At 37.2% G+C, this 26,835-nt stretch overlaps 1 protein-coding gene across 11 annotated transcripts in view; it reads right to left on the bottom strand.

Moving 5' to 3' along the window:
* Positions 1–26,835, bottom strand: part of trol (terribly reduced optic lobes) — a 1,731,230-nt gene that overhangs the window by 77,415 nt on the left and 1,626,980 nt on the right. For all 11 annotated transcript variants that reach the window (XM_090387691.1, XM_090387694.1, XM_090387699.1 and 8 more), the window contains one exon: positions 25,752–25,935. In XM_090387691.1, coding sequence (XP_090243817.1) covers positions 25,752–25,935 — 184 coding nt within the window. The remainder of the gene's footprint in view (positions 1–25,751; positions 25,936–26,835) is intronic.

Genomic DNA, 26,835 nt, shown 5'->3' with positions numbered 1-26,835 from the left:
AGTACTGTCTCTTCATCCTCTGACTGAACCTCCATTTCCATGTTGCTAATCCTTGGTTTCGATTTCTTCTGGTTTTCAATAGTAGCTGATTTCGTTGTTTCTGGCAAGGTTGAGATAGCATCAGTTGGGATGCTGATTGGGGTGTTGCTGGTCTCACTGACTGTAGTTTTCTTATTATAAGTTAGCGCAGTTTTGGCCCAGGCGGCAAAGGAAATATTCGGTTCGATGGAGACATCTGTTTGGGTTGCAGCTGAGCGGCTATTTTTTGTGACCGATGCATATGATCGGCTAGGCATGGTTAGCATTATTTGCTTTCTTGCTTCAGGGTATGTGACTTTATGCTCCACTTTATACTTTTGAATTTTTTTCCCTGTTTTCCAAAGGTCACACGCTTTAGAAAATGCAGGATGGCTTCCTTTACAGTTTGGGCAAACAGGAGTGGAAGCTGTACAGTCTTCTTGAGAATGCTCCTTGGAACCACAAAGAGGACACACAGCATCGCCTCGGCATGCTGTTTGAGAATGACCGTACTTCTGACATTTAAAGCAGCGAATGGGGTTTGGGATGTAAGGACGAATCTTACAATTTAGGTAACCTGCTTTAACAGAAGATGGAAGAGTCGGAGTACTGAAAGTTAAAATGATGGACCTGGTTGGTAGTAGGTTGCCATCTTTTTTAGTCATGATTCTCCGTGCATGAGTCACTTTTTGATCACTAAGCTCTTGTATTATTTCTTGTTCAGAGACATTTAGTAAGTCCCATTCGCTGATGACGCCTTTAGAGGTGTTCAGGGTGTTATGTGGCGTAACTGACACTGGAATGCTGTTAAAAGTTGTCAATTTTAACAATTTTTCTGAATGGCTTGGCTTGGAAGCTTCAATTAGAAGGTCTCCAGATTGAAGACGCTTCACCATTTTAGGAGATCCAACAACCGATTCTAAACATTTCTGTATTAGAAATGGCGATAACTTGCCTACAGGTTGTGTGGATAATGAGTGCATTATTAGAAATGCTGGCATATCTGCACTCTGTTTTTCAGTCCGCTGTCTCTTCGGACGATTCAAGTCACGCTCTGAATCAGAGTTGACAGGTATGGAGCTCGTGGGCTCTAGCGGTGGATATGCATCACAATCCATCGTTGCTCCTTTCAGCCCTGGAAGAGGGAATTCCTTCTCCCAGGTTACCGACCCCGCCACGTGGAGGCAGGAGCGGTGCCAACCAGTGACCAAGCGATCAGCAGAAGAAGAGAGCAGTACGTTGCTAGCGATAGCAGTGACGTTGCAAGCGGGGTTAGCAGTAACGTTGCTAGCGGTGAAGCAGTGACGTTGCTCAGCGAGGGAAGCAGTAACGTTGCGAGCGGTCAGCAGTGACGTTGCGAGCGGTGGAGGGTTTATGAAAGCACTAGTACTCACTCTAGGAAAAACGCTAGAAAACTCACTATAAAGATCGCTTGGGAACTATCGCTTGGCACTCGGGGCCTCTCTCTTCTAGCACTTAACCATCCTTTTATCCATTGTAGCAACTTACCCTTAATACCATTCTGCTCCAATTTGTACAATAGTCTTCCATGCGCAACAGTGTCAAAAGCTTTCCTGAAATCCAAATATATGATATCAAAATTATTTTTCGCATCCAGCTCCTTTGTAACCACATCATAATATCCTATCAAATTTGTCAGACAAGACTTTCCCTTAACAAACCCATGCTATGTCTGAATTATTGCTGCAGTCTTGTCTAGATGATCCTGCAATGCATCTTTAACCAGTGACTCCATTATTTTACCCAGAACAGAAGTTAAACTAACTGGTCTGTAATTACTCGAAATCTGTATAAATCAATTCATTTATGAATCGTTCGCCTTTTCAAATTTATGCTAAACATATTCATTTTTTAAATAACGTGAAACATTTTCGATAGTATCATCACTGTAATAAGAAAATATGAGAAAACAAAATAGGAGAGAAAAGGAAATCATTTTTTAACATTTAAATACTCACAGTTTAATAATATCAAAATCACATATTAAAATTTGCAAAAAATCATATACAAATTATAATCAAATGTTTAAGTATTATAATATACAGGCTGGCCTTGATTAACACAATTAATTCGTCCCGCGAGCACACTGTGCAAAACGGAAACAAGTTAATCAAATATAATAATCATTAGGAAAAATTATAACTGGTCCGTGACCTTCAAGGAATGTCCATAAAGAAATTTAAAAATACATTTTAAATAACTTTTTAAGTGTATACCATGTAAAAGATAATGAAAACAATTACAGAATATGTCTATTGCATAAATACACAATGAAGACGTTATTTGTTATGGAAATATTTGAACAGTGTTGGCTTTCTTTTTTTCATAAATCAATTTCCGATAGCCGACAACAATCTTCTTTAGGCCCTGGCAAAATAAGAACCGTATCACAGACAACCTCAAAGCTTTTGTTTCAGGTTCTCTGCAATACAAAATATTTCATCTAGTTCTTTTACCGTTATATCCTTTGCGGTAACCTTTTCATCTGGTTCATTTAAAAATTCATTTTTTTTTTTTGCATTTAAAAATTGCAAAAATTTTTAAAGTCACATGCAAGTCTGCATGTGACTTTATTAGTGAAAGACAAACAAGTAACACATCTGCTTCCGATAGTTGATGGAACGCAATAAATCAGGCAGCGAGCAAATGCCTGTTTATTGCCAGTCCGACATGCGGTAAGCTTAGCCGCAATTCAAATCTTTTTCAAATATCACATTAAAAAAAAGACTGCATTAACTGGAAATTTGCATTGTGTAAAGTGGTATAATTTTTTCAAATAGTGTCAACTAAAAAATGCATTAATCGAACTCGCGGTATGAGAGGCCTGGCTGTAATAAGAAAAATTGGACATTTTTTCCGGGGATATTTTTTCCTGTTTTTCTCTTTTATGTAAATCCTAGGCTTGTAGCTGTGAAGGGAGTTGTGTGCAGCAATGTGCCTTCTGTATACAGTAAACAGTTCTTTTGCTTCTATTTTAAGTGTAATTACCAAGGGGAATTAAAAAAAAAAAAATTCGCTAAATAGAAAAATCAGCTATAAAAGAGCTCATTAAACAGAGGTCTGATTGAATAATTTAAAATTCTAAAAATGGTTATAAATATTTCGCAAGTCCCTCTTTAAGCAAAATCATGGCACGGCCATGGGTGCCCCAGTCAGCTCTGTCATATCAAACATTGCAATGGAGGTCCGCACATTCTACCACCTACATCCTGTATTACCCAGGCATTTCAGAACACCTAAGATCCTACGTGGGTACCAGATAATGTGCTTGCAGCTTCCTGGTAGAAAATTGTGATCTCTTGTCTCAAGGGTGTAAACACCTGTCCCCTCCTTTCTACGAAGTGGCTCGATATATCACATCACCTGCCATGATTGCGGCAGCTACTATGTGGGGGGAAAATGCCAGGAGACTCCAGGACCACATCTGCTGACTACGAGCATTCAGCAGTTGCAGAACACTATTGGACCGTGCAGCATGACCTCAATCTCTGATACGATGTGGAGATCACTGACCACTCACATCATTACGGTCAACGGTTGTGGCTCAAGTCACTTCATATATCTGGATGCCATAACATCTTCAATCACAACAGAGTATTATAATGCGCACAATCATAGACAGTTATCTTGCAATGCGACAAGCGCTGGCATACACCTCATGTGTGTGTGCGCCCTACATTTGCAGCAAAAATTACCTAGATGTCTTGCAATTGTTCTGCCCAGTGAATATTCCTGGCATTACATGCACCTGCCTGGTGCACGCTCTTCGTTTGTCTGGCATGACCAGCACATTCTTGATTCCATATGTAAAGAATTTATAGTATGAACCAGAGCTGTAATGCTCAATATGTTCATATCAATATTTGCAAAATAATAAGAGAAGTCTACCTCAATACAATACGTAGAACACCTCCGCACGACACTCTCCAGCAAACAAAACGAAAAAAATCGAAAATCCCACAGAACAGCAAAAAACAATTAAAAATTGATCTAACGCAATTAAAAATTAAATAGATAAATTAAAAGAAATTTAATGAAAAAATGCAAAACAATTCCTTCCTTTTTTTAAAGGTGTTTTGACCCTCCCAATAATGTATTCAATTTGTTAATGTGTCTGTTTTTTATTTCTGAGGCCTGTGCTTCCGTTGCAAATCTATGGAGGTCTTCAATACCAACCAATCACTACTAGGATGTAGATAATTTTTTAAATTTGTCGCGAAGTTTCATAACCTGGGAAAGGTATTTCTTATGGAAATACCTTTCCCAGGTTATTAGAATACCAAGATCTTAAGGCAAGTTTAACTATATTACGCGATGTGGCAAGTGCTAACTGCTTTATGCCCGAAATTATGATTTAAATTGACCCTGGCAAACTTCGGAATGATGTTGTTTTGAAGGCAATATTTTAGAAAAGAAATATGGTAACTTTGGGCAGAATATCTTAGTGTTAATCTAATGTAATTTTGCACCAAGCTGTTCAAAAAATCCCCCATAATTGTGTGTATTGATAGGTTATAACTGGAAGGAAAATCGTTTTGCATTTTTTCATTAAATTTCTTTTAATTTATCTATTTAATTGCATTAGATCGACCTTTAATTGTTTTCCACTGCCATGCAAGACCTTCGACTTCCTTGGTTCAATTGCTGGAGTGCATCATACGGAAGTGCTCTACACATCACATTGAGGCAAACTTCTCTTATTATTTTACAAGTAAAGTATTTATGTATTTTATAGCTGAGTAACAGACCCACAGTCTCGAAAGCTTCTGTATTCATTCTATTTTATTATTTTTGTATTTAGTTCTCATTAAACTTTTAGTTACTGTTTTCTGGACGGACAATATATATTTCTCTATGATTATAAAGTTTTATACAGCAAACATCTTAACTTGGAATAGTAGGTAAACATGTGAAAAAAAAAAAAGACTGAATATTACAAATTTAGAAATGTACTGCATCCAAATGTCACACGTCACTGTTAATAAAGGCATCTGTACTCCGTACTGTTGTGTTCATCCCAAAAAAAAGTACTGAATGTACCTATCGCTGTGGTATATTTGTATAATCATATCTAGTGAAACCTAACAGTACAATAAATATGAAAGGATATTTTGTATTTGGGGTAGAGAGAAAGTAGAAATTTGATATTGAACATTAAATGTAAACAATATTTTATTAACGACATGGTGCCAGTGGCAAATGCCTCACTTGACCACCCCCTAGATCTGGCACCGACTTTCGGTAACGTAAATGGTAACTTCCTGTTTGATTTTACCGTAAGGGACTTTTCAGAATAAAACATCTATTGTCACTGTCTTCACTTCACTTGACATTATTTCCAGATGAAATATTGACAAGTACTTTCCATCCATTCGAAGCAGAAAACATTCTCCACTACCTACACTGTAATGGATTACTTTCTGTGCAATAAAGGATTACTACTGTTCAGTGGTGTAGCCAGTAGTGTAGTTAGGGTCAGCAGGTACGTTGTACCCTCCTAATATCAAAATCTGGTATTGTGGCACATTTTTAGAAGAGTAATACTGCGATATACATTGAATAAATACTTAAGTTGTACAATGTTTTTAAAAATATTAACTTTTATATCTATATATACGTAACCCTCGTATAACACAGTTATTAGGTTCTGATAAAATGTGGTGTTGTGTGAAACTGTGTTATATGGGAATAAGAAAAAGTACAAAAAGGGGGGGTATGTTCCAAAAGCTAACAAAAATACACTATTTTGTTAACAAAATATCAAAAATACACCTAGATTTAGTGTATCTTCTGCACTCTTTCAAAAATCAGTAATCTGGATTTGTTTGCTTAGAGGAGCTTCATAGGCTTCCATGTACAAACATTGCACTGGAGATTTTCTGAATGCACCTAGGGCTAGCAGACGAATACTATTTGCTATTGGAATAGGATGGTAACCTAATTGGAGTTCAGGATCAGGATGCATTTTACATATGGTACAGAAGTGGATAGTCTGTAACCGTTTTGTATCATCCAAATCTAGATCCGATTTATTGGTATCTGCAATTGTCTCTCAATATAGTTCATGTTTTGAGAGTGGCAGGAGATTGTGAGATCATCGGCATAAAGATATGCGTCCACTGTTTTTGGAATGAGTTCAGTTAAGTTGTTAATTCTAATAGCAAATAGAGTGGCGCTGAGAACGGAGCCTTGAGGGATTCCTTCTTCCTGGACAGTTTTTAGAGAGAGTTCCCTGATAACGAACTTGAAAGGATCTTTCCTGTGGAAATTTTGGATGAAATATGGCAAATTTCCTCTCAGGCCAAGAGAATGTAGATCCTTTAAGATGCCGAAACGCCATGTGATGTCAAAGGCTTTCTCAATATCCAGACAGACCACCATAACGAGATGCTCCTTTTTGATGAATGCATTTCTGATGTTTGCTTCAGCTTTAATCATAAGGTCCAATGATGATCGATTTTTTTCTGAATCCGAATTCGAAAATCCAAAATTTGATTGTTATTGATCACATTTTGAGTCTCAAGATACCAAGTCAGACGACGATGAATCATTTTTTCGAGAGTTTTTCTGAGATAGCTGGTAAGTGAAATTGGTCTGTAGTTGTGAGGAACAGAATAGTCTTTAGTATTAGACTTAGTAATGGCCGCATGGTGCAAGAAAGCCTATGGCTTACGCTGCACCAGCCAAAAAAAAAAAAAAAAAAAATCCGAACAAAACAATGATAAAAACAAAAAAATAAATAGATAAATAAAATAAATAACTAATTAATAATAATCAATAAATAAAAAAATAAAATAAAAAATAAATAAAAAGGAAATTAAACCTATCATCCTATGCGCTTCCCTTACCCGAAAGTACTATCCAGATGACCTTTGAATTTCCCCAAACTGTCGGCCTCTACCACCCATGAAGGCAACTTATTCCAGTAATTTATAACTCGCTGGCTAAAATAAAACTTCCTGCAGTCCAATCTAAACATTTCCCCCCGTAACTTGAATTTATGTCCCCTAGTTCTAGCATCATTTATAATCTTGAAAATTTTGTCCTCATTCATTTTACTGATGCCTCTCAGAGCCTTAAACACCTCAATCAAATCTCCTCTAAGGTGTCTAGTTTCCAAATTCTGCAACCCACATATTCGAAGTCTTTCTTCATAAGGACGCCCTTTTGCCGATCTCACTAGGCGAGTTACCCTTCTTTGCACCCTTTCAAGAAGCTCGATGTCTTTCTTTAGGTGCGGTCTCCATACTTGAACACAGTATTCCAAGTGTGGTCTAACATAAGCCTTATATAATGGGATTATCACGTCCCTATCTCTACTTGCAAAAGTTCGATAGATCATCGATAGGACACCATGGGCCTTCCTTTCAACCTGTTTACAATGATCAGAGAATTTCATGTCTGACAGTATCTTAACACCCAAGTCCCTTTCCTCCAGTCCTGGGTTTAGTTGAACTCCACCAAGTGAATATGTTATTTTGGGATTACTGTTTCCCAGGGGTAATACCTTACACTTTTTTGGATTAAAGCATAGCTGCCATTTTTCTGACCATTCCTGAAGTCTATCTAGGTCTCTCTGAAGAAGCTCAGCTTGACAGTGATCATTAACTACTCTACCAATTTTAACATTGTCTGCAAATTTAGACATCACGCCCTCTATCCCTTCATCAATGTCGTTTATGAAAATTAAAAACAACAGTGGTCCTAATACTGATCCTTGGGGAACCCCACTTCTTACATCAACCCAATCTGAGGAATAGCCATTTATCACAACCCTCTGCCTCCTGCCCTAAAGCCATCCTTCTATCCATCTAAGGATTTTCCCAGTGATTCCAACCTGTTCCAGCTTATAACGCAACCGCTCATGTGGGCCTGAGTCAAAAGCTTTGCTGAAATCTAAATAAACAATGTCGAAATTATTCCCTAAATCCAGCTCGTGAGTGACATTTTCGAAATAGCGAACCAGATTTTTTAAACATGATTTTCCCTTTACAAAACCATGCTGAGTATTCTTGAGAATTTCAATTCGATCCAAATGATCCTGAATTCCACCCTTGATCATTGCCTCCATGATTTTCCCTACTACTGAAGTCAGACAGACTGACAGGTCGATAATTTCCAACTTCACTTTTAGAGCCACCCTTATGTATGGGAGATACATTTGCACTTTTCCAATCCAAGGGAATCTCCGCAGAGTCTAGTGATGCTCGCATAATTAGCCTCAATGGTTCAATGCAATCGCTTGCCGCCTCTCTTAAGATTATAGGGTATATTCCATCAACTCCAGGAGCCTTACTGGTCTGTAGGCTCGAAAGTTTTTTCATTAAATAATCTTGCAAAATTTCAATATCATTAATTACATATTTTTTAACTTTGCTCCCACAATTTCCCATTGCCACAAAAGGCTTTTCATTTGTAAATATTGATACAAAATAACTGTTGAGTTCATCTGCAACGGCAGCTGGTGTATTTATTACTATCCCATTTCCCTTACGTAAAAGGTCCGATCTGGTTTGTCGTGCTCTTCTTGGCATTTATATATGTGAAGAATTCTTTATCCCCCCTCTTTGCTCTGTTTGCTAGTGATTTCTCATAAACTGCCTTTGCCTGTCGAACCTTTTCTGTGGCTCTATTACACATCACCTTGTAGCTGTTATATGCTTCAGTACTTTTTATTGCTCTGTAACCTTTCCATGCCACCTTTTTCTGCTCAAGTAATGCGGCAACTTCACTATTCATCCAACTTGGAACCCTTCTCGTGGAGTATTTTTTTAATGGTATATACGCATTCAAGGCATCTGTGATTAATGTTTTAAAAGCGTACCACAGTTCAATTGTATTCATTCTCTGCGCGATATCTACCCAGTTAATAGAGGCCATGTAGTACCTTAAGGCATCGTAATTTCCTTTTCTGAAATTAAAACCCATTCCTTTGCCTTTTACTTCTGCTACCTCTCTCGTCATCATCCACTGTAGAACTCCGTGATCACTTCCTGCTACTGGTTCCTCTACTGTCAGCCCTGTTATGTCATCTGATTCATGTGTGATGATGAGGTCTAGGATACTCTTTTCTCTAGTATTTTCCCTGACATGTTGATACAAATAACAGTCATCTAGTTGATTTAAAAATTTTGTTCCCCATGTCGAGTTTCCTTCCCATTTACTCCAATCAATTAGAGGCAAATTGAAATCACCCATAATAAGGCATTGACGCTTACTTGCCAATTCCATTTGCATGTAGAGGCTTTTGTCATAATCTTCACAATCACCTGGTCTGTAGATTACTCCTACTTGCATTATACCTTTGTTTCCAACTATCTCACACCATACAGACTCTATACTAGCATGTGAAATGTCTGAATCCGGGAAAGCTATCGTCGCACTTAGGCTGCTTCTGATAAGAAGCATTACCCCCACCACCCCTTCTATCTACCCTATCCTTCCTAAATACATTATACAAGCTGTACTGAAACTCATCGGCGCCTCCGTAGCCAGGTGGGAAGGAGCAGCAGTGCGTAGCACACGCTTCTTGATTAGACCGGGGTTCGAGCCCGTCACCACCAAATACGGAGGATGCGGAAAGGTCAGGGAATGACCACCGCATATTCCCGGAGCAATATGGCCTTAGTTGCTAATGCTCCTAAAAACCAAACAACAACAACAAACAACTGAAACTCATCATCCCCAATTTCCGGGTGGCACCACGTCTCTGTAAGCCCTATTATGTCCACGTTACTTGTTTTAACCAGCAAGTAACGTGTAACGTGCAAGTAACTTGTTTTAACCAGCAGTTCGAATTCGCTCATTTTATTGACGACACTTCTAACGTTACTGTATAAACAATTAAGATTTACTGTTCTTGTATATTTAACAACCCTAACACAACCCTTGAAGTTTTTTAGGCTCTCTTCCCTGATATTAGCTACCCGCTCACGTGAAACGTCTCTGCCCCCAGAACATCTAGATAATACGTCAAGTTGGGGTAACAGATAAGAACTCTTAAGGTATGTGCAAGAGTTACATTGACCAATATTATCAGATAAACGCGTGTCAGTATTACCCACATCCCCCCTAACTAGCAGTTTCCCTGAACCTTTAAGGTATCCTCAATAATACTGGCAAAAACTTCTGCACCACCTTTGTTTAAGTGTATCCCGTCTCTACAAAACAAATCCCTTCTACCTACAAGTGTGGGCCATGCTGATAGAAATTTTCCCCCTAAAGCCTTGCAGATTCCTTCAAGTCTTGAGTTAATCCACAAGGCTCTTAACATATAATCCCTCCTATTGTGTCTGGGCAGAATTGCAGACACATAGACATTATGGCCTAGCTCGCGACATTTCCTCAGCATGGTCCTGTATTTTTCCAACAAATCGTCAGATCGTGTACGTTTAATATTATTTGTCCCCACATGAATAATAATATTTTCTTTACCCCCTTTAAAATCTGACAATCTGTTGGTGACATCATCAATAGTTGCTCCCGGCAGACATACCCTGGTTCTGCTCCACCTATCTTTATTACAAAAAATATTCCCCGTTTCCCTGACAATGGAGTCTCCTAATAAAACAATGTCCTTTTTAACCAGAGTAGTTTGCACTTGGTTTTTCTGTTTTGAGGCTCGAATCGGGTGTGCATCACTTGGTAGATTGCTGGAGTTTTGAGTTCCTGACGCGCTCCCAGATGCATTATTTTCGAGGGCAAGCACTCGTTTTTTCAGGGACTCAAATTGTTCCATCAGTGCACCAAAGTGTAATTTAAGATCGGTGCACTCCTTACATCGATCACAAAGAAAAGAATCCCCAGGTGATGTAGGATTAGTCACCAGGTCGACCTTGGAAAACATTCCACAGGTTCCACAACGGATTAAATCATTACTCACCCGTAAATCGCCATCTGCTATTTCCGTGTGAGTCACGATACCCTGTGACGTGTTTAAGGCAGATCTCGTAACTACCTTTATAAAATTAAATAAATATCAATGAAAGTAACTTTAAAAAATTATATCTATAATATTATTAAAATCAAACAGTTACAGGAAAACCTATAACAAAATAATCCAACAATATCTAAATAAATCAAATATTTAAAAGCACTATCCAAAAGTAAACCACGTAACTGAGGAGCCCTGTCTAAGCGCGTCCGCTCACCTCGAATGCCAACGTAACTTTACCAGGTTTTGGGATAGCCAGTATGTAGGAATGATGCCAGGAGCTTGGGAATGTATGTTCAGTAAAGATTCGATTGAAGAAGATCAGCAGTGACGAGTGTGATTTTGAATCTAAATTTTTGAGCATTACATAGCATATCCCATCAGGGCCAGCAGCACTGTTCCTTGTGTTGCATGCTGCAGTTCAACCATGGTGAATGGTTGATTATATGTTAATGCACATCTGTCAGTGAAATTCAATTTGGATTTTTCAGTTACATCTTTAATTTTTTGAAATGATTGGTCATAAGCAGTTGAGGACAACTGAGAAAATACAGATCCTAGTGCATTTGCGACTTCTGCAGGGGTAGAGAGTTTCTATTCATTCCAGTTAATTAGTGGAGTAGATGTTGGAATAAATTTGCCATTTAACAGTTTTATCTTATTCCAGATCAGTCTGATGTCTGTATTTTTATTAACTGAGGAAGCAAATTTAATCCAAGATTCTTTTTTTGCTTTTCGTCTGATATAACGGGCTCTTGCTCTAAGTTACTTATAATTAATAAGATTGGAAGTGGTTGGATGTTTGTGAAATTGATTCCATGCTTTGTTTTTCTCTTTTTTTTTGCATTGTTGCACTCTTCATTCCACCAATAATTTAATTTTCGCCTTTTCCTGACTTGGTATTGTAGAATGGCAGCAGTTGCAGCTGTTAGAATTTGGTTTGTTGTGTGTTCAGTAATGGTTGATAGAAAAGCACTGTATGATATGGTTGTCGAATGAGACAAGCCTGCTGTGTTTTACCCAGTCAGCCTTTGGAAATTTCCATTTTACTGGATTATCTCGGTAATAAACAGGAAGTTTGAACTTTGCATATTATTGGGAAATGATCACTGTTGTGAGGATCATTAAGAGTTACCCAACCGATACTTGGATAGAGCACTGGAGAGCAAATGGAAAGGTCTATTGCGGAGGTTGATCCGGTAGGAAAATGAACATAGGTAGGAGAGCCAGTATTCAAAAATGTTAAATCCTGTCTGTCTGTCAACATTTCAATAAGCTTTCCATGCCTGTCTAAGCAAGAGGAACCCCATAATGGATGGTGAGCATTAAAGTCACCTAGTAGACAGAAGGGAGGTAGTAGTTGCAACACATGATCTTCGATTTCCTGAATAGAATATGGACAATTAGGTGGAAGATAAATTGAGACCAATGTAACAGTGATTCCAATTACTATGCATATGGCAACGGCTTCTAAGGAGGTTTGCAATGGAATGCATCTGGCGGGAACTCTTGAGTCCAACAGGATGACTACTCCTCCATGAGCACTATTAGTGTTGGATCTATCCTGTCTGAAGATAGTGTAATTTTGACTGTAGGGGAAACTTGGGGTATCAAGTTGGTTTCTTGTAGGCACGTGGCAACAGGATAGAAGCAGTGAATTAGTTCATTGATATCATTGATGTTGCTGCAAAAACCACTAAAATTCCATTGAATGATGTGTTCCATTATTTGGTTTTGTTTGTGGAAGATGTATTTGATTGCTTTTTATAAGCTGATTGTTTATGACAGTCTGGTTTTGATTTTTCTTTTTGGGGAAAAGTGGACGTCCCAATTCATTGCTATCATCCATGTCATTTTCTGCATGTATTTCAAGCAGTTCTTCTTGACCGATAGTATCATCTGTATCCATGCTTGTTAGGCACGATTGTTTCACCTCAACAGGATACGATCTTTTCAAATTTTCTGCTACCTGACAATGCGGGTCTCTGGGATGGAATTGAGTGGCATATTATTGCTTTGGTCTACCAAATTTGGTTTAGATGGATGCTTCTGTCTGACATGCCACTGATTCGTGTCTGTGAATAGTAGAAGTATAAGTGCATTTTGGTATATTTAAGTTGACCTGTGTTTTTGCTTCTTGGTAAGAGACTATTTTCAATTTTATATTTTTTTCCCTATCTTTCATAGTTCACAATCTTTGGAGTAAGCTGGATGCTTGCCACTACAATTAGGACACTGTAGTGTTGGAGCCTTGCATTCTGCTTGTATGTGATTTTTGTAATTGCAGTTTGGACATGTAGTGTCTCCACGGCATGCTGTCTGAGAATGGCCAAACTTTTGACATTTATAACATCTAGGCGGATTTGGGATATATGGCCTAATGCGGCAGTTCAAGTAACCTGCTTTGAAAGAACCTGGTAGATTTGGAGTACTGAAAGTTAAGATTATGACTCGTGTAGGAGAGTTAAGTTGCCGTCTTTTCTGATCATGATTCGTTTTGCACGAGACACATTTTTATCTTTTAGCTCCTGGACTATTTCTTCCTCAGAAACATTTAATAGATCCCATTCGGAGGTCACTGCCTTGGAAGAATTCAGTGTGTTGTGTGGAGTGACCTGAATCAGTATTCCACTTAAAGAAGTTAGTTGTAACAGTAACGCAGAATGTCTTGAGTGATGTTTCTATCAATAAATCTCCTGATTAGAGACATTTGACCATTTTTGGTGAAACTGCAGAATTTTCTAGGCATCTCTGGATGATGAAAGGGGAGAGCTTGCTCACAGGTTGGGATGACAAAGAATGTACTATGAGGAAAGCTGGAGATTCCTGCTTCCTTGTGTCCTTTTTAAGTCTCTTTGAAAGAGAGAGGTCATGGTCAGTGTCATTTGTCATGTTGAGAGTTCTTAGGCTCTAAATGTGGAAATACATCAGTTTCCATTTCTGTCCTTTTAGCCCTGAGGGATGGATTTTCCCCAGGTTGCCGGCCCCGCCAAGTGGAGGCAGGAACTGTGCCACCAGTGACCAAGTGGTTATTGAAGTTAGTAGAGTGGTTAGTATTTGACATGAAGACTAAGAAAAGAAAGGCGGATTCCCTTTCTGAGTTCTTACTTTGCAAGCAAAGAACCACTTGATGTAAACAAAAAAAAAAAAAAAAAAAAAGAGGAGAAAATTACACTAGAAAAATGCTCGGCACTCAGGGCCTACTGGTTAGAGAAATTGGTCTATAATTGTGAGGAATCGATTGATCTTTTCTAGGTTTTGGTACAGCTATTATATAAGAATGTTGCCAGGAATTGGAGAATATATGTTCCAAGAAAGTCCGATTGTAAAATTTTAGCAATGACGATAGTGATTTCTGATTGAGATGTTGAAGCATTTTATAGTAAATTCCGTCAGGGCCAGGAGTGCTGTTTCTTGAGGTACATATAGGTTCTTTTGGTTAAAATATCATGAGTTGGTTATTGGGTAAAGGATATATAGTTTTGAAGTTCAGTTTCCTTTTCTTGGTTTCGGCTTTAATTTTTTTGAAAAGACAGTTGACATGCGTTTGAATTGCCAATGGATCTCTCCAGGAGAGGAGATCTCCTTCCCATTCCAGTTAATAATAGGAGAAGGTTATATATGATATTTTCCGCTTAGCTTCTTTATTTTTATCCAGATTATTTGGGTATCAGTATCTTTGTTGATTGAGGAGGCAAATTTTACCCATGAATCTTTTTTGGCCTATTGCCAGATGAAATGAGCTTTGGCTCTCAGTCTCTTGAAGGTAATAAGGTTGGCAGTGGTGGGATATTTGTGGAAGGTGTTCCATGCTGTGTTTTTTTCCCTTTTTGCTTTGTTACAATCACAATCCACCAGTGATCGGTATGCCGACAGTTTATTATTTGAGACTGTGGGAGGTGGCTGTTGCAACTGTTAGTATGTGTTGTGATATGATCAGTGACAGTGTCAACAGCAGAAGACTCAATGATATCCTCATCAAAAGATATGATTGGTAAATTTTATCCAGTTCACTTTGGAAAATTTCCATTTTGTTTTTGTTTCTGTTTGTTTGGGATGGGTGGTTTGAATGCTACAAATCAGCGGAAAATAATTACTGTTTAGAGGATTGCCGTGTACTACCCATTCTATAGTTGGGAAGAGGATTGGAGAGCAGATTGAGAGATCTATAGCAGTGGTTGACCCATTAGGAAAATGGATGTAAGTGGGTAAGCCAGTGTTCAATAGTGTCAAATTCTCTCTGTCAAGTAGCATTTCACTAAGGTCATCATGTCCATCTGAGACCAGAGAATCTCACAATGGATGATGTCCATTAAAAAATCTCCTAATAGACAGATAGAAGACAGTAATTAAGAAATAGGGTTTTCCATATCCTGAAATGTGCATGGATGGTTTGCGGAAGATATGTCGAGACCACTGTCAGTGTGCTACTGATAACTATACATGTAGCAGCAGCTTCTAATGGTGTTTGCAAAGGAATGTGCCTGGGGGGGGGGAACTCGTGATTCAATGAGTACAGCTAATCCTCCATGGCGGCTGTTAGTTTCAGATCGATCTTTTCTGAGGTTGGTATAATTTTTGACTGAAACAGAGTTTTGGTGTTAAATTCATTTCTTGTAGGCACATGGCAGCAGGATTGTAATGGTGAATTAATTCATAGATATCATCAATATTGCTATGAAAACCTCTGCAATTCCATTGTATGATTTGTTCCATTATTTAGTTTTGTGAGTGGCTTATTTATATCTGTCAAGTTTTAATTTTTCTTTTCTTGAAAAATTAGGGCATCCTGAATCGTTGCTTTCTTCCATATCATCATCTGCATGTATTTCAAGCAGATCTTCTTGGTTGGTTGTATCATTTGTGTCCATGCTTGATAGATGAGATTGCTTCACCTCAACAAGATCTGATTTCTGCAAATTATCCACTGCTTGACAACAGGGAAGTCTCTGGAATGGAACTGTCAGTGGTGTATTATTGCATTGGTCTACTACATTTGGTGGAGATGGATGCCGGACCGAGAGGACTGATCGAGCCCGTTCAGTTTGAGATCGATGTGTCTGGAGGGATGGTCACTTCCATCTCACATGCTACTGATTGGTCACTGTAAGTAGCAGAAGCATAGGTGCACTTTGGCATAGCATACTTAATTTTACTTGTTTTCTTGTCTCTTGGTAGGAAACTATTTTCAATTTTATATTTTTGAATTTTTTTTCCCCAATTTCCAGAGATCACAGTCTTTGGAATATGCTGAATGGTTGCCCTTGCAATCTGGACACTTTGGAGTTTATGCCTTATATTCTCTGTTTGTGTATGAGTTTTACTCTCACAGTTTGCACATGTTGCATTTCCACGGCATGCTGTTTGGGAATAGTCAAATTTCTGGCATTTAAAACATCTTAGAGGTTCAGGATATATGGCTGAATGTGAAAGTTTAAATATCTTGCCTTGACTGAAGCTGGTAGATTTGGAGAACTGAAAGTTAAAATTATACTCCAGGAAGGGACCAAGTTGCCATCTTTTCGGATCATGATCTTTTTTGCCTGAGTGACTTTTTGATCTTTAAGTTCCTGAACTGTTTCATCTTCAGGAATGTTCAATAAATCCCATTCAGTGATCACTCCCTTTGAAGAATTGAGGGTGGTATGGGGTGTGATTTGAACTGGGATTCCACTCAAGGATGTCAGATGTAATAATAGTTCAGAGTGTCAAGAATTAGTGGTCTCTATTAACAAATCACCAGATTGGAGACGTTTCACCATTTTTAGTGAACCTACAGCATGTTCGAGGCATCTCTGAATGATGAAGGGGGAGGGAGAGCTTGCCCACAGGTTGTGTTGACAGAGAATGTATTATCAAGAATGCTGGTAATTCCTGTCTGCTAGTGTCTTTCTTCATTCTCTTTGAGATAGAGAAGGCATGGTCAGTATAGTGATTGTCACTTTGTTGAGAGCTCTTTGGCTCTAATCGTGGAAATTCATTTGTTTCCATCTCTGCTCCTTTTAACCATGAGGGTTGGTTTATCCTCAAGTTACCGGCCCCGCCACGTGGAGGCAGGGAGCAGTGTCACCAGTGACCAAGCAGTTGTTTAAGTTAGTAGAGTTGGTTAGTAATAAATATAAAGACATCACCAAGAGTGTCAAGACTAATACTCAAGATTTCTAAGAGATACAAGCTAAAGATTATAATGATTTATGCACCAACATCGAGCCATGATGATGAAGAGGTTGAAGAAATGTACACTGAAATTGAGAGTCTTCTAGATGAGCAGAAAACCCACTACACTATTATTATGGGAGACTTCAATGCTAAGGTTGGAAAAAGACAAAACAGCACAGAAAGGGGAACTATAGGAAATTTTGGAATTGGTGAAAGAAATGAAAGAGGTGAAAGACTTGTGGAATTTGCAGAATCTCAAGGACTGTCAGTAATGAACACTTTTTTTCAAGAAAAGGGTGAACAGAAAGTGGACATGGAAGAGTCCAAATGGACTAACTACTAATGAAATAGACTTCATCCTCACTAATAGAAGATATATTGTGAATGATGTCACCGTCCTGAATAAGGTAAATGTTGGAAGTGATCACAGAATGGTAAGATGTACACTTGATATAGATGTAGGAAAGGAAAGGAAAAAACTGACTCGAGTAAATAATACAAAGGTCTTTGAGATAACAGAAGAGGAGAAAAAGCAGTATGTACTGGAACTTAAGAACAAGTTTGAGCTTCTGCAGACTGCTGAGGACCAAGATATCGACGAGGAATATTACAACTTTTTGAAAGTGATAAAGCCCAAGAAACCTATAGGGAAAAAGAAATCCAAAGAAGAAAAAATTAGTCAAGAAACACTTGTCATGATGAACCGAAGACGACAAATGAAAAGCAAGAAAAACACTGACAGGGAGAAAATTGAGTATACTGAGTTATGCAAAGCCATTAGAAAGAGACTCAGAGAGGACATAAGAAGATTTAACACAAGAAAAGTAGAACAAGCATTAAGGGAAAACAAAGGATTTAAATCAGCAGCCATGAGCAGTAATACAGAAAGACAAATGATACTGAAACTGAAGAATAGCGATGGTGTACTTATAAACAGCAGAGAAGGCATAATTCAAATAGCAGAAGACTACTATAGAGAATTATACAAGGAGCAGGGGAATGATGCCAGCAGTGGGGAAGATGGATTGCAAAGTAGCAACACATACGACATACCCAATATTCTTCCTGATGAGGTAGAACATGCATTGAAGAAAATGAAGAATCAGAAAGCCCCGGGGGAAGATGAAGTTACTGTAGAGTTGTTAAAATTGGGAGGAAGAGACATAACACAAAAACTGGCAAGGCTCTTCACAAAGTGCATTAGAAAAGGTGTGACGCCTAAGCAGTGGAATAATGCAATCATAGTTTTGCTGCATAAGAAAGGAGATAAATCAGAAATTGGAAATTATAGACCAATTAGCTTGTTATCCCACATCTACAAGTTGTTCACAAGGGTCATTACTAACAGATTAGAAAGAATACTGGATGAGAATCAACCGAAAGAGCAAGCTGGCTTTAGGACAGGATTCTCAACTATGGATCACCTTCATGTAATATCACAGCTAATGGAGAAAGCAAATGAATATAAAACACCATTATGCCTGGCATTTGTGGATTATGAAAAGGCATTTGACTCCATACAGCATAAGGCAATGTTTCGGGCACTGGAAAGACAAGGCATTGATACCCCATATATTATGATTTTGAAGAAAATATACGAGAGTGCTACCTCCTTTATTAGACTAGACAAAGACAGTAGGAAATTTAAAATTGAGAAAGGAGTTCGACAAGGAGACACAATATCTCCGAAGCTGTTTACTGCTGCCCTTGAGGAAGCTTTCAGAAGATTAGACTGGTCGCAGAAAGGAGTCAATGTGAACGGAGAGTACCTAAACCATTTGCGATTTGCAGATGACATTGTGGTCATAAGCCATGATCCCAAAGAATTAGAGGAAAATCTTAATCAGTTATGCACAGCTAGTAAGGATTTTGGACTAAAGGTGAATATGGCTAAAACAAAAGTAATGGTGAACAAGTATGCCACAGAAAGGGAAATAATGATTGAAGGAGCAGTAATTGAAAAGGTGGAGTCATATACTTATCTGGGACAAGTTATTAGCTGTAATAATGATAAATGGCTGGAAGTCAAGAGAAGAATAAATTTTGGATGGATAGCATTCAGGAAATATAGTCACATACTGAAGAGCAATATCCCAGTTTGGCTGAAACGTAAAATAATGGACCAATGTATACTCCCCACCATGACTTATGGAAGTGAAACTTGGGCACTCACCAAAAGAATGGAAGAGAAGCTGAGAACCACACAGCGAAGAATGGAACGAATCATATTGGGAATAAGACTGTTAGATAAGAAGAGAAACACATGGATTAGGCAACAAACTCAAGTAAAGGACATTCTTATCAAAACTAAAGAACTAAAATGGTCTTGGGCAGGACACATAGCTCGAAGACATGATGACAGATGGACTAAGAAAATAACAGAATGGTATCCAAGAGGAGCTAGAAGAAAACCTGGAAGACAAAGGCGGAGATGGATAGATGAAATTCATGAGTTTGTGGGTAGTAAATGGATGTCCAGTGCTCAAAACAGAAGCAACTGGAAAGTTGCTGGAGAGGCCTTCATCCTGCAGTGGATTGAAAATGGCTGATGATGATGATGATAAAGACTAAGAAAAGAAAGGGGGATTTCCTTTCTTGGTTCTTACTTTTGACCTCTAAAGTGCAGAACCATTTCAAGTAAACAAAAGAATAACAAAACGACTTTGGAGAGCACTTTATAATCACAGGAAGAAAATTGCTTGTCACTTGGGGCTAGTTTAGCCAGAGCTTCTTTTAGTTCCTCTATAGCAAAAGGCTGATTGTATGACAGCTCTTAAGTAGTTCAGTCTCTATTTTTCGGCCATGTTTTGTTTTTGAAAAACTAGCATATATGTTGATGATACTTCTATGAATATTTTCTTTAAGATGCTAGCAATTTTATCACATTCAGTTATGTCTTGTCCATTCCACTGTATTAACAGGAGTTGGTATTGAAAGAAATCTGTCATTGAGTTGTCTGATTTTATTCCATATTATTAGAGTCAGTATTTCTATTAATTGTGAAGGCAAAATGGGTCCAGGATTCCTTTTACTTTTGCATTGAACATATCTAGTTTGAACTGTTGTTTTCAAATAATTTATGACTTTTAGTTTGAGATATTTTTTAAAAAGATTCCAGGCTTTTTTTTTTTTTTTTTTTTTCTGGCAATGTTAGGGTCAATGTTCCACCGGCTCATGGCGTGCTTTTGGATCCTCCCAGAGGTTTGAGGTATTGAAGCTTCGGCTACCATTATTATTTGGTTTGAGACATGCACTATGGAAATGTCTATTGGCTGAGAAGAGATGATCTGTTCATTTATTGTGGCAAGGGTTGCATATTTCTTCCAATCAGATTTATGGATTTCCACCTTTTTTTTGCTTGGTGGGAGATATCATTTGTCAGTGTTTTTCGGACAACATGAAAGTGGTTGCTGTTAAGAGGGTCATTTGAGACTGTCTATTTAATGAATAGATATAAGATTGGTGAGCATATGGAGATATCAATAGCCAAGGCTGTTCCTGCAGGTAAATGTATGTAAGTTTCAGTACCAGTGAAGGATTTTGCTCATCCAATAATTTTTCAATCAACCAACCCCATTTATCTAAATGGGGGATTCCCAAAAGGGATGTCCATTTACATTGCCCATGATACACAAAGGTGGTGGTAGCCAAGTCACCAATTATTCAAGGTCTTTTTATGCAGGATTGAGATTTGTATAACTACTGCTTCTAAGGATGAATGCGGGTGGATACGTTTACAGGGGATTCTGGAGCCAATTAGAATGACTTCTCCACTGTAAGCACCAGTGGAAGGGGATCAAAGTCTTGTCTGTATATTCCATGGCATTTTATTGCTACATTTACTTGGAGTTAAGTTTGTTTTTTGGAGACAGGTTATGCTTATTAATCAAGTCAGGAATGACATCGATGCTGCTGAGAAAAACTCTACAATTCCATCATATTATTGTATACCTCACTTAGTTTTAGATTTGTGCTTGTTTGTTTCTGCTTATGTCAGTTGGGTTTTATTTAATTTTTCTAGGAAAAGTAGGGAGGACTATTTCATCTTCTGCATGTATTTCCAGGATTTCATAATTTTTTTTTTTTTTTCTTTCTCATCTCCATTTATCAAGTAGAGATTTTTTCTGGCTGTAGGGGAGGGGGATTATGAGATATCGGTTTAAACTGCAGCTGTTTTTTGTTTCTGCTGTTTTAGTTTTTCATACCTGTATGTAGTTGCAAGTAGCAATATTTGTTTTTTTGTAAGCAACCTTATGCTATGTTTTGTATTTCTGAATCTTTTTCTCCCTTTTCTATATGTCACAATCTTTTGAGTAAGTGGACTAATTACCTCTGCAGTTTGGACATTGTAAAGATTGAGCAGAGCATTCAGCATGGTTCTTTAGACTCACAGGAGGTGAATACCACTTTTCCTTGATATACTGTCTGCAAGTGCCCAAACTTTTGCATTTAAAGCATCTGATCAGATTTAGTATACATGGTTGAATAAGGCACTTAACATATCCTGCTTTAACAGTTGTTGTTGGAGTCGGTGAGTAAAAGGTAAAAAGTATAATATTCTCATTGGAACAAGTGAACCATTTCTTTTGATAAGAATTCTCCTAGCTTGAATGACATCTTGATTGGATAGTTCTTGTACAATTTCAAATTGATGACATCATTAGATCACATTAGCTATGACTCTTTACTTGTGTCTATTGTAGCATGATGGAACACTTATGGGCGTTCCTCCAAATGTGGTTATTTTGAAAAGTAGTTCAGAGTGCTTGTGATGTGTGGTCTCAACAAGCAGTTCTCCCGATTTAAGTCATCTGGCCATTTCTGGTGGACATTTTTTTAAAAGCATTTCTGGATTAGAAATGGAAAGGTTGCTAGTCATCTTTTCAGTTAGTGAATATAGGATGAGAAAGTGTGGCCAGTTGTCTTTGGCCTGTGTCCTTTTGTTGTTTGGCAACAGAAGGGTTCTAATCATTCTATTGTCTAGTCAGGTGAGATTGATCCATGGACCCAAAAGGTGGAACACTGGTACAGTCCATGTTTTTTCATCTTGGCCCTTGGTGAGATGGCTTTTCAACCAAGGCATCTGGACTCACTACATAGAGGCAGGAGCAGTGCCACTAGATGACCAAGTTGCTAGTAGATTAGTGAAGTTAGTAAAGTCAGAAAAATAAAAAGAAAGGTGAATTTCCTCTCAATTCCTTCACTTACTACTTGTAAGGTAAGGAGCTATTAAAAAAAAAGTAAAAAGTTGCTAAATATCAAACTAAATAAACTGTAATATATATTCAATGGAAAGCTCTGTAGACTTCTGTGCATTGCTTGGCACCTGAGGTCCACTGAGGAGGACTTGCTCCTGTAAGTAAAAAATAGTGTTGAAAGTGAATGGCTGATGTGAAGTCTCACTAAAGCCATTCCTTGTCTGTTTCATACTACTAAGTACACATAGCTACAGTTCATTCTTGACCTGCAGACACCTATTATCACTTTGAGTTCATTACAGTTGCATCAGTTAGCTCTTAATGCTGTTTTTAGGAGGTTTTTGTAGTCAGTGAGTCAGTGTAGGAATCTGAAAGTAATGGAGAAAGGCAATGTCAGGCTGTTTCAGTAGTATTGAAACATGAAACGTTAAAGTATTTCACTTGTCATTAACCTGCCAAAGATGTGGAAATATTTCCAACATCATTTTATTTCCATGATTGTGCTAGTTTAAAAACATTACAAACTAGTTTAATTTATATGGGAGTATAGAGGACATTAGCCTAGTTGGATTCGGCAATATGGATGATTAAAAAAAAAAAAAAAATAGGGTAAGAAACCAGTTTTAAAGACAGTTGTATATTTGAGAGAGACAGAAGTAGGCAATAGCAATATTCACCTCCATTTCTGTAAGCTATAAGCCTTTTAGAGCTATCTATGACATGTTTTAAAGATAGTAAATACATATCAGAGCAGAACCAAGAGCTTCCACAAAAATCAAATTGACTATTAATTGATATCTGAGAAATAATTTGAAAGGAAAATGACTAAATTAGAATGCAGTATTTGAAATGGTGTTAGGCTTTTGAATGTGATATAGAATCATAATAACTACCAAGACAATGATAATATGAGTATCAAGAATATTTAAGTAACTAGGTTTGGTGCCAAGCTCTGCCAAACTAATTACTGATTACAATATTTCAGGTGTTTAAAAATAAACTGTTAGGTCTGGTTTCAGCAGCCTTTTTATGGTTGATTGAAACAGTTTGTGCCATAAGGAATTTGATGATTCATGAAAAGCTTCGAGTCAGATGACCACAGAACTAGGAAACAAAGGAAATACTATCCATGATGGTACAAAAATTGTTGTTCCAGGTTGGAACCACGGGAAACACTAGATATGTTGCTGAAACGAATCTGAGAAGTTAAATACAAATTGTTTGAGCAAAAAGCAAGTCTTGCTAGGGTGATAACAAAATTATCACATGACTATTCTACAACTGACTAAGTATTTTTTCTACAGCTTTATGAATATTTGTATATACAAATAAACACTTACTTTAATAGGCCCCAATTTAATGGATTTTTGAAATCGTCAGTGTCCACTTAACTAGATTTTTTGTCTAGTATGGGACCCCATGATGTGACTGCCTCAGTCTGATGGTATTTATCATCAATTAAAATATTTTAATGATAAAGCATATTTTCCTGTTAAGAAGTCTGCCTTTATTTTCATTTATCAACATAGTATCAGATAATCAGACAGAAAAACTGAAATGTTGTAAGAAGCATTTTTGTTCTTTTATGCCCAATGAAGTAACTTACTATTAGAATACAATACTCATGTTTACAGTTCCTGCTCTTATAAAGAAACTGTAAACAAGCTGAAATTCATAGACATGGAAAAGTGCCCAGTGTGTATGAATAAAACTTGTGCATGAGATGAGAAATTTTGCCCTTGCGAGTGTGGTTAAAGTTTTCCAATTACAGTACCATCTTCAAGCCAAAGCTGTCAAAGGTCAGTCACTGCGATATAGTCAAACTTTATCGTAAGTGTTTATTTGTATATACAAATAAACACTTAATTTAATAGGCCCCAATTTAATGGATTTTTGAAATCGTCAGTGTCCACTTAACTAGATTTTTTGTCTAGTATGGGACCCCATGATGTGACTGCCTCAGTCTGATGGTATTTATCATCAATTAAAATATTTTAATGATAAAGCATATTTTCCTGTTAAGAAGTCTGCCTTTATTTTCATTTATCAACATAGTATTAGATAATCAGACAGAAAAACTGAAATGTTGTAAGAAGCATTTTTGTTCTTTTATGCCCAATGAAGTAACTTGCTATTAGAATACAATACTCATGTTTACAGTTCCTGCTCTTATAAAGAAACTGTAAACAAGCTGAAATTCATAGACATGGAAAAGTGCCCAGTGTGTATGAATAAAACTTGTGCATGAGATGAGAAATTTTGCCCTTGCGAGTGTGGTTAAAGTTTTCCAATTACAGTACCATCTTCAAGCCAAAGCTGTCAAAGGTCAGTCACTGCGATATAGTCAAACTTTATTAGTTGTCATTAGACTTTGAAGTGCGGCCTTATTACCATCCTAAGAGCACTCATAAAGATACTTATTTGAAGGCATGCTCCAAGTAAGCACCTTAAACCAAAACATCATTCACTTACAGCTCATGAGCTTCTGCAGTGTCATTTCTCGTGGCAGGAGTAGGCAAGGTTTTTCTTACTATCCCCTTCCCTATCGGCCTGCTCAGCATGTCACATTAGTATTAATCTATTAACTAAAATTACAAAACAAGACAAAATTAACATAGCAAATTATAAAATTTTATTTAAATGACCAAACACCAGAGAACAAAGAGATGGGTCAGTTAAGAACCAAGAAAATGTGCACTGTCCATATCAGAGTTAACCCCAAAAATATAAAATAAATGGTTTAACCGTATTTAAGGAAATGTAGAAGCTATATTTATAACTCACAAAGGGACATCCTTCATCATTTTACTGTTCAGCAAGCCACGACAGAAATGCAGTGTTTGGGAATTTCCATAGGACAAATGCCTCTTTGAGGTGGTCACTGTGGTTCCCCTAAACTTTATCTTGTGTTATTTTTCTTCTTAGTGGGTGTCTGTATTTGCCCATCAAGTTGGTGCAGTGATTGGGTTTCCTTGCATATTTCCAGGTGGCAATACTGTTTACTGGATACTGTGTTTATCTGGGTGAGAAGCACAGAGGCATTTTTTATTTATTTCATATAGTTTGATTTTTATGCTTTCTTTGTAGATAGCACCACTTCTGCATTACTTGTTGAAGTTTGAAGCAATTCTTATATTTAATAAAATAACGTTTAAGTTTGTTTTAACAGTATTACTTTTTTTAATGTTTTTATTTCATAGTATAGCTGTTTTTTATAATAATAATCTAGTAACTTAGGAGACCACATGCATTTCTTTCAAGGTTAATGGACAATCAAAATTAGGAGACAGGCCTTACCCGAGTATAGTTGTTAAATTGAGTTAACCGTACATACAGAATAAACATAGCAGTGATTCCAGTAACAACTGTTAAATGTATTGTTTTCTGCATTTTTTCAAATTAAAATTTCAAAGCTATCTTACCACTAAATCCATCTTGACATTCACAGAGATAATCTTGTGGCCTTGATTCTTCTCCAACCTCCACACAGATTCCATTATTCAGGCATGGATTTTTTTCACAAGGAGCTCTGCCTCCACAATCAACAACATTGGATGCATCTACTACTGAGTTGACCAGATCAACTTTTACATCGTTCACTTCAATCTGAAATGAAAGTTGCTCAGGTATATATAATGGAGTAAATTGCACACTGTATTCTTAAGATTCTAAATATATGCTGATGGAGATTATTATATTATTATTATAAGGAGGGTGTGTAGGTGCTAATGATACGGTATGACATATTATGATGGAAAATATGCATATTTGTTTTATTAATAGGAATATTTATATGCATATATCATTGCATTAGTTATTTTCGTGATCTAAGAGTAAAATTATCTCGTTTGTGTGCTTAAGATAAGAGACTTTCAGAGGTAAAGTGCTCTTTAAAAATGTAGTAGGGATTATGAAATAGTAGTATTTACTGTTTATCTGGGTCAGTATACTAAATGGGAGATAATATTCCTTTCCCCTAACCATGTCGAATTATTATTTTTTTTATTATTTATTTATTTTAAAAAATGCATTACCTTTGGTAAGTAAATTTTTTGGAAAAAAATTTGAATTACACAAATCAGAAATTTCTGCCTTATCTGAGATCATGCCACCATGTTTTAGCCCTATTGCCAGCCTCAGCAGGGAATGGGCAGAAATATCATCTCTGACAAATTTATTATGACCTTGGCTTAATCAAAATATTACTATACTTAATGTACATGATAAAACTACGAATACAGTTATCGTATTGGTGTTTTGGCTGGAATATCATAGCATAATCAGTAGCGTAGAAGAACAGTCAGGTTTTAATTGTAATAAATAAGTATTTTGAAGGTTTCATCACTTTTTGGGCATATAACTTTTCTAATTAGCTAAGGATATAACTAATTTAGCCTTGTGATCATTACGGTATAGAGTAACTAGATAACATATATTTTGAATTCGATAGCTAAGGTATAACATAAAACTATATAGTGCAATACATATTACTGCATTAGCTTAGTA

This window comes from Mastigoproctus giganteus, chromosome 13 (genome assembly GCF_048544385.1).
Source record: "Mastigoproctus giganteus isolate SK-2022 chromosome 13, ASM4854438v1, whole genome shotgun sequence".
Classification (NCBI taxonomy): domain Eukaryota; kingdom Metazoa; phylum Arthropoda; class Arachnida; order Uropygi; family Thelyphonidae; genus Mastigoproctus; species Mastigoproctus giganteus.
The sequence above is the reverse complement of the archived record's forward strand: the minus strand, read 5'-3'. Positions and strand labels throughout refer to the sequence as shown.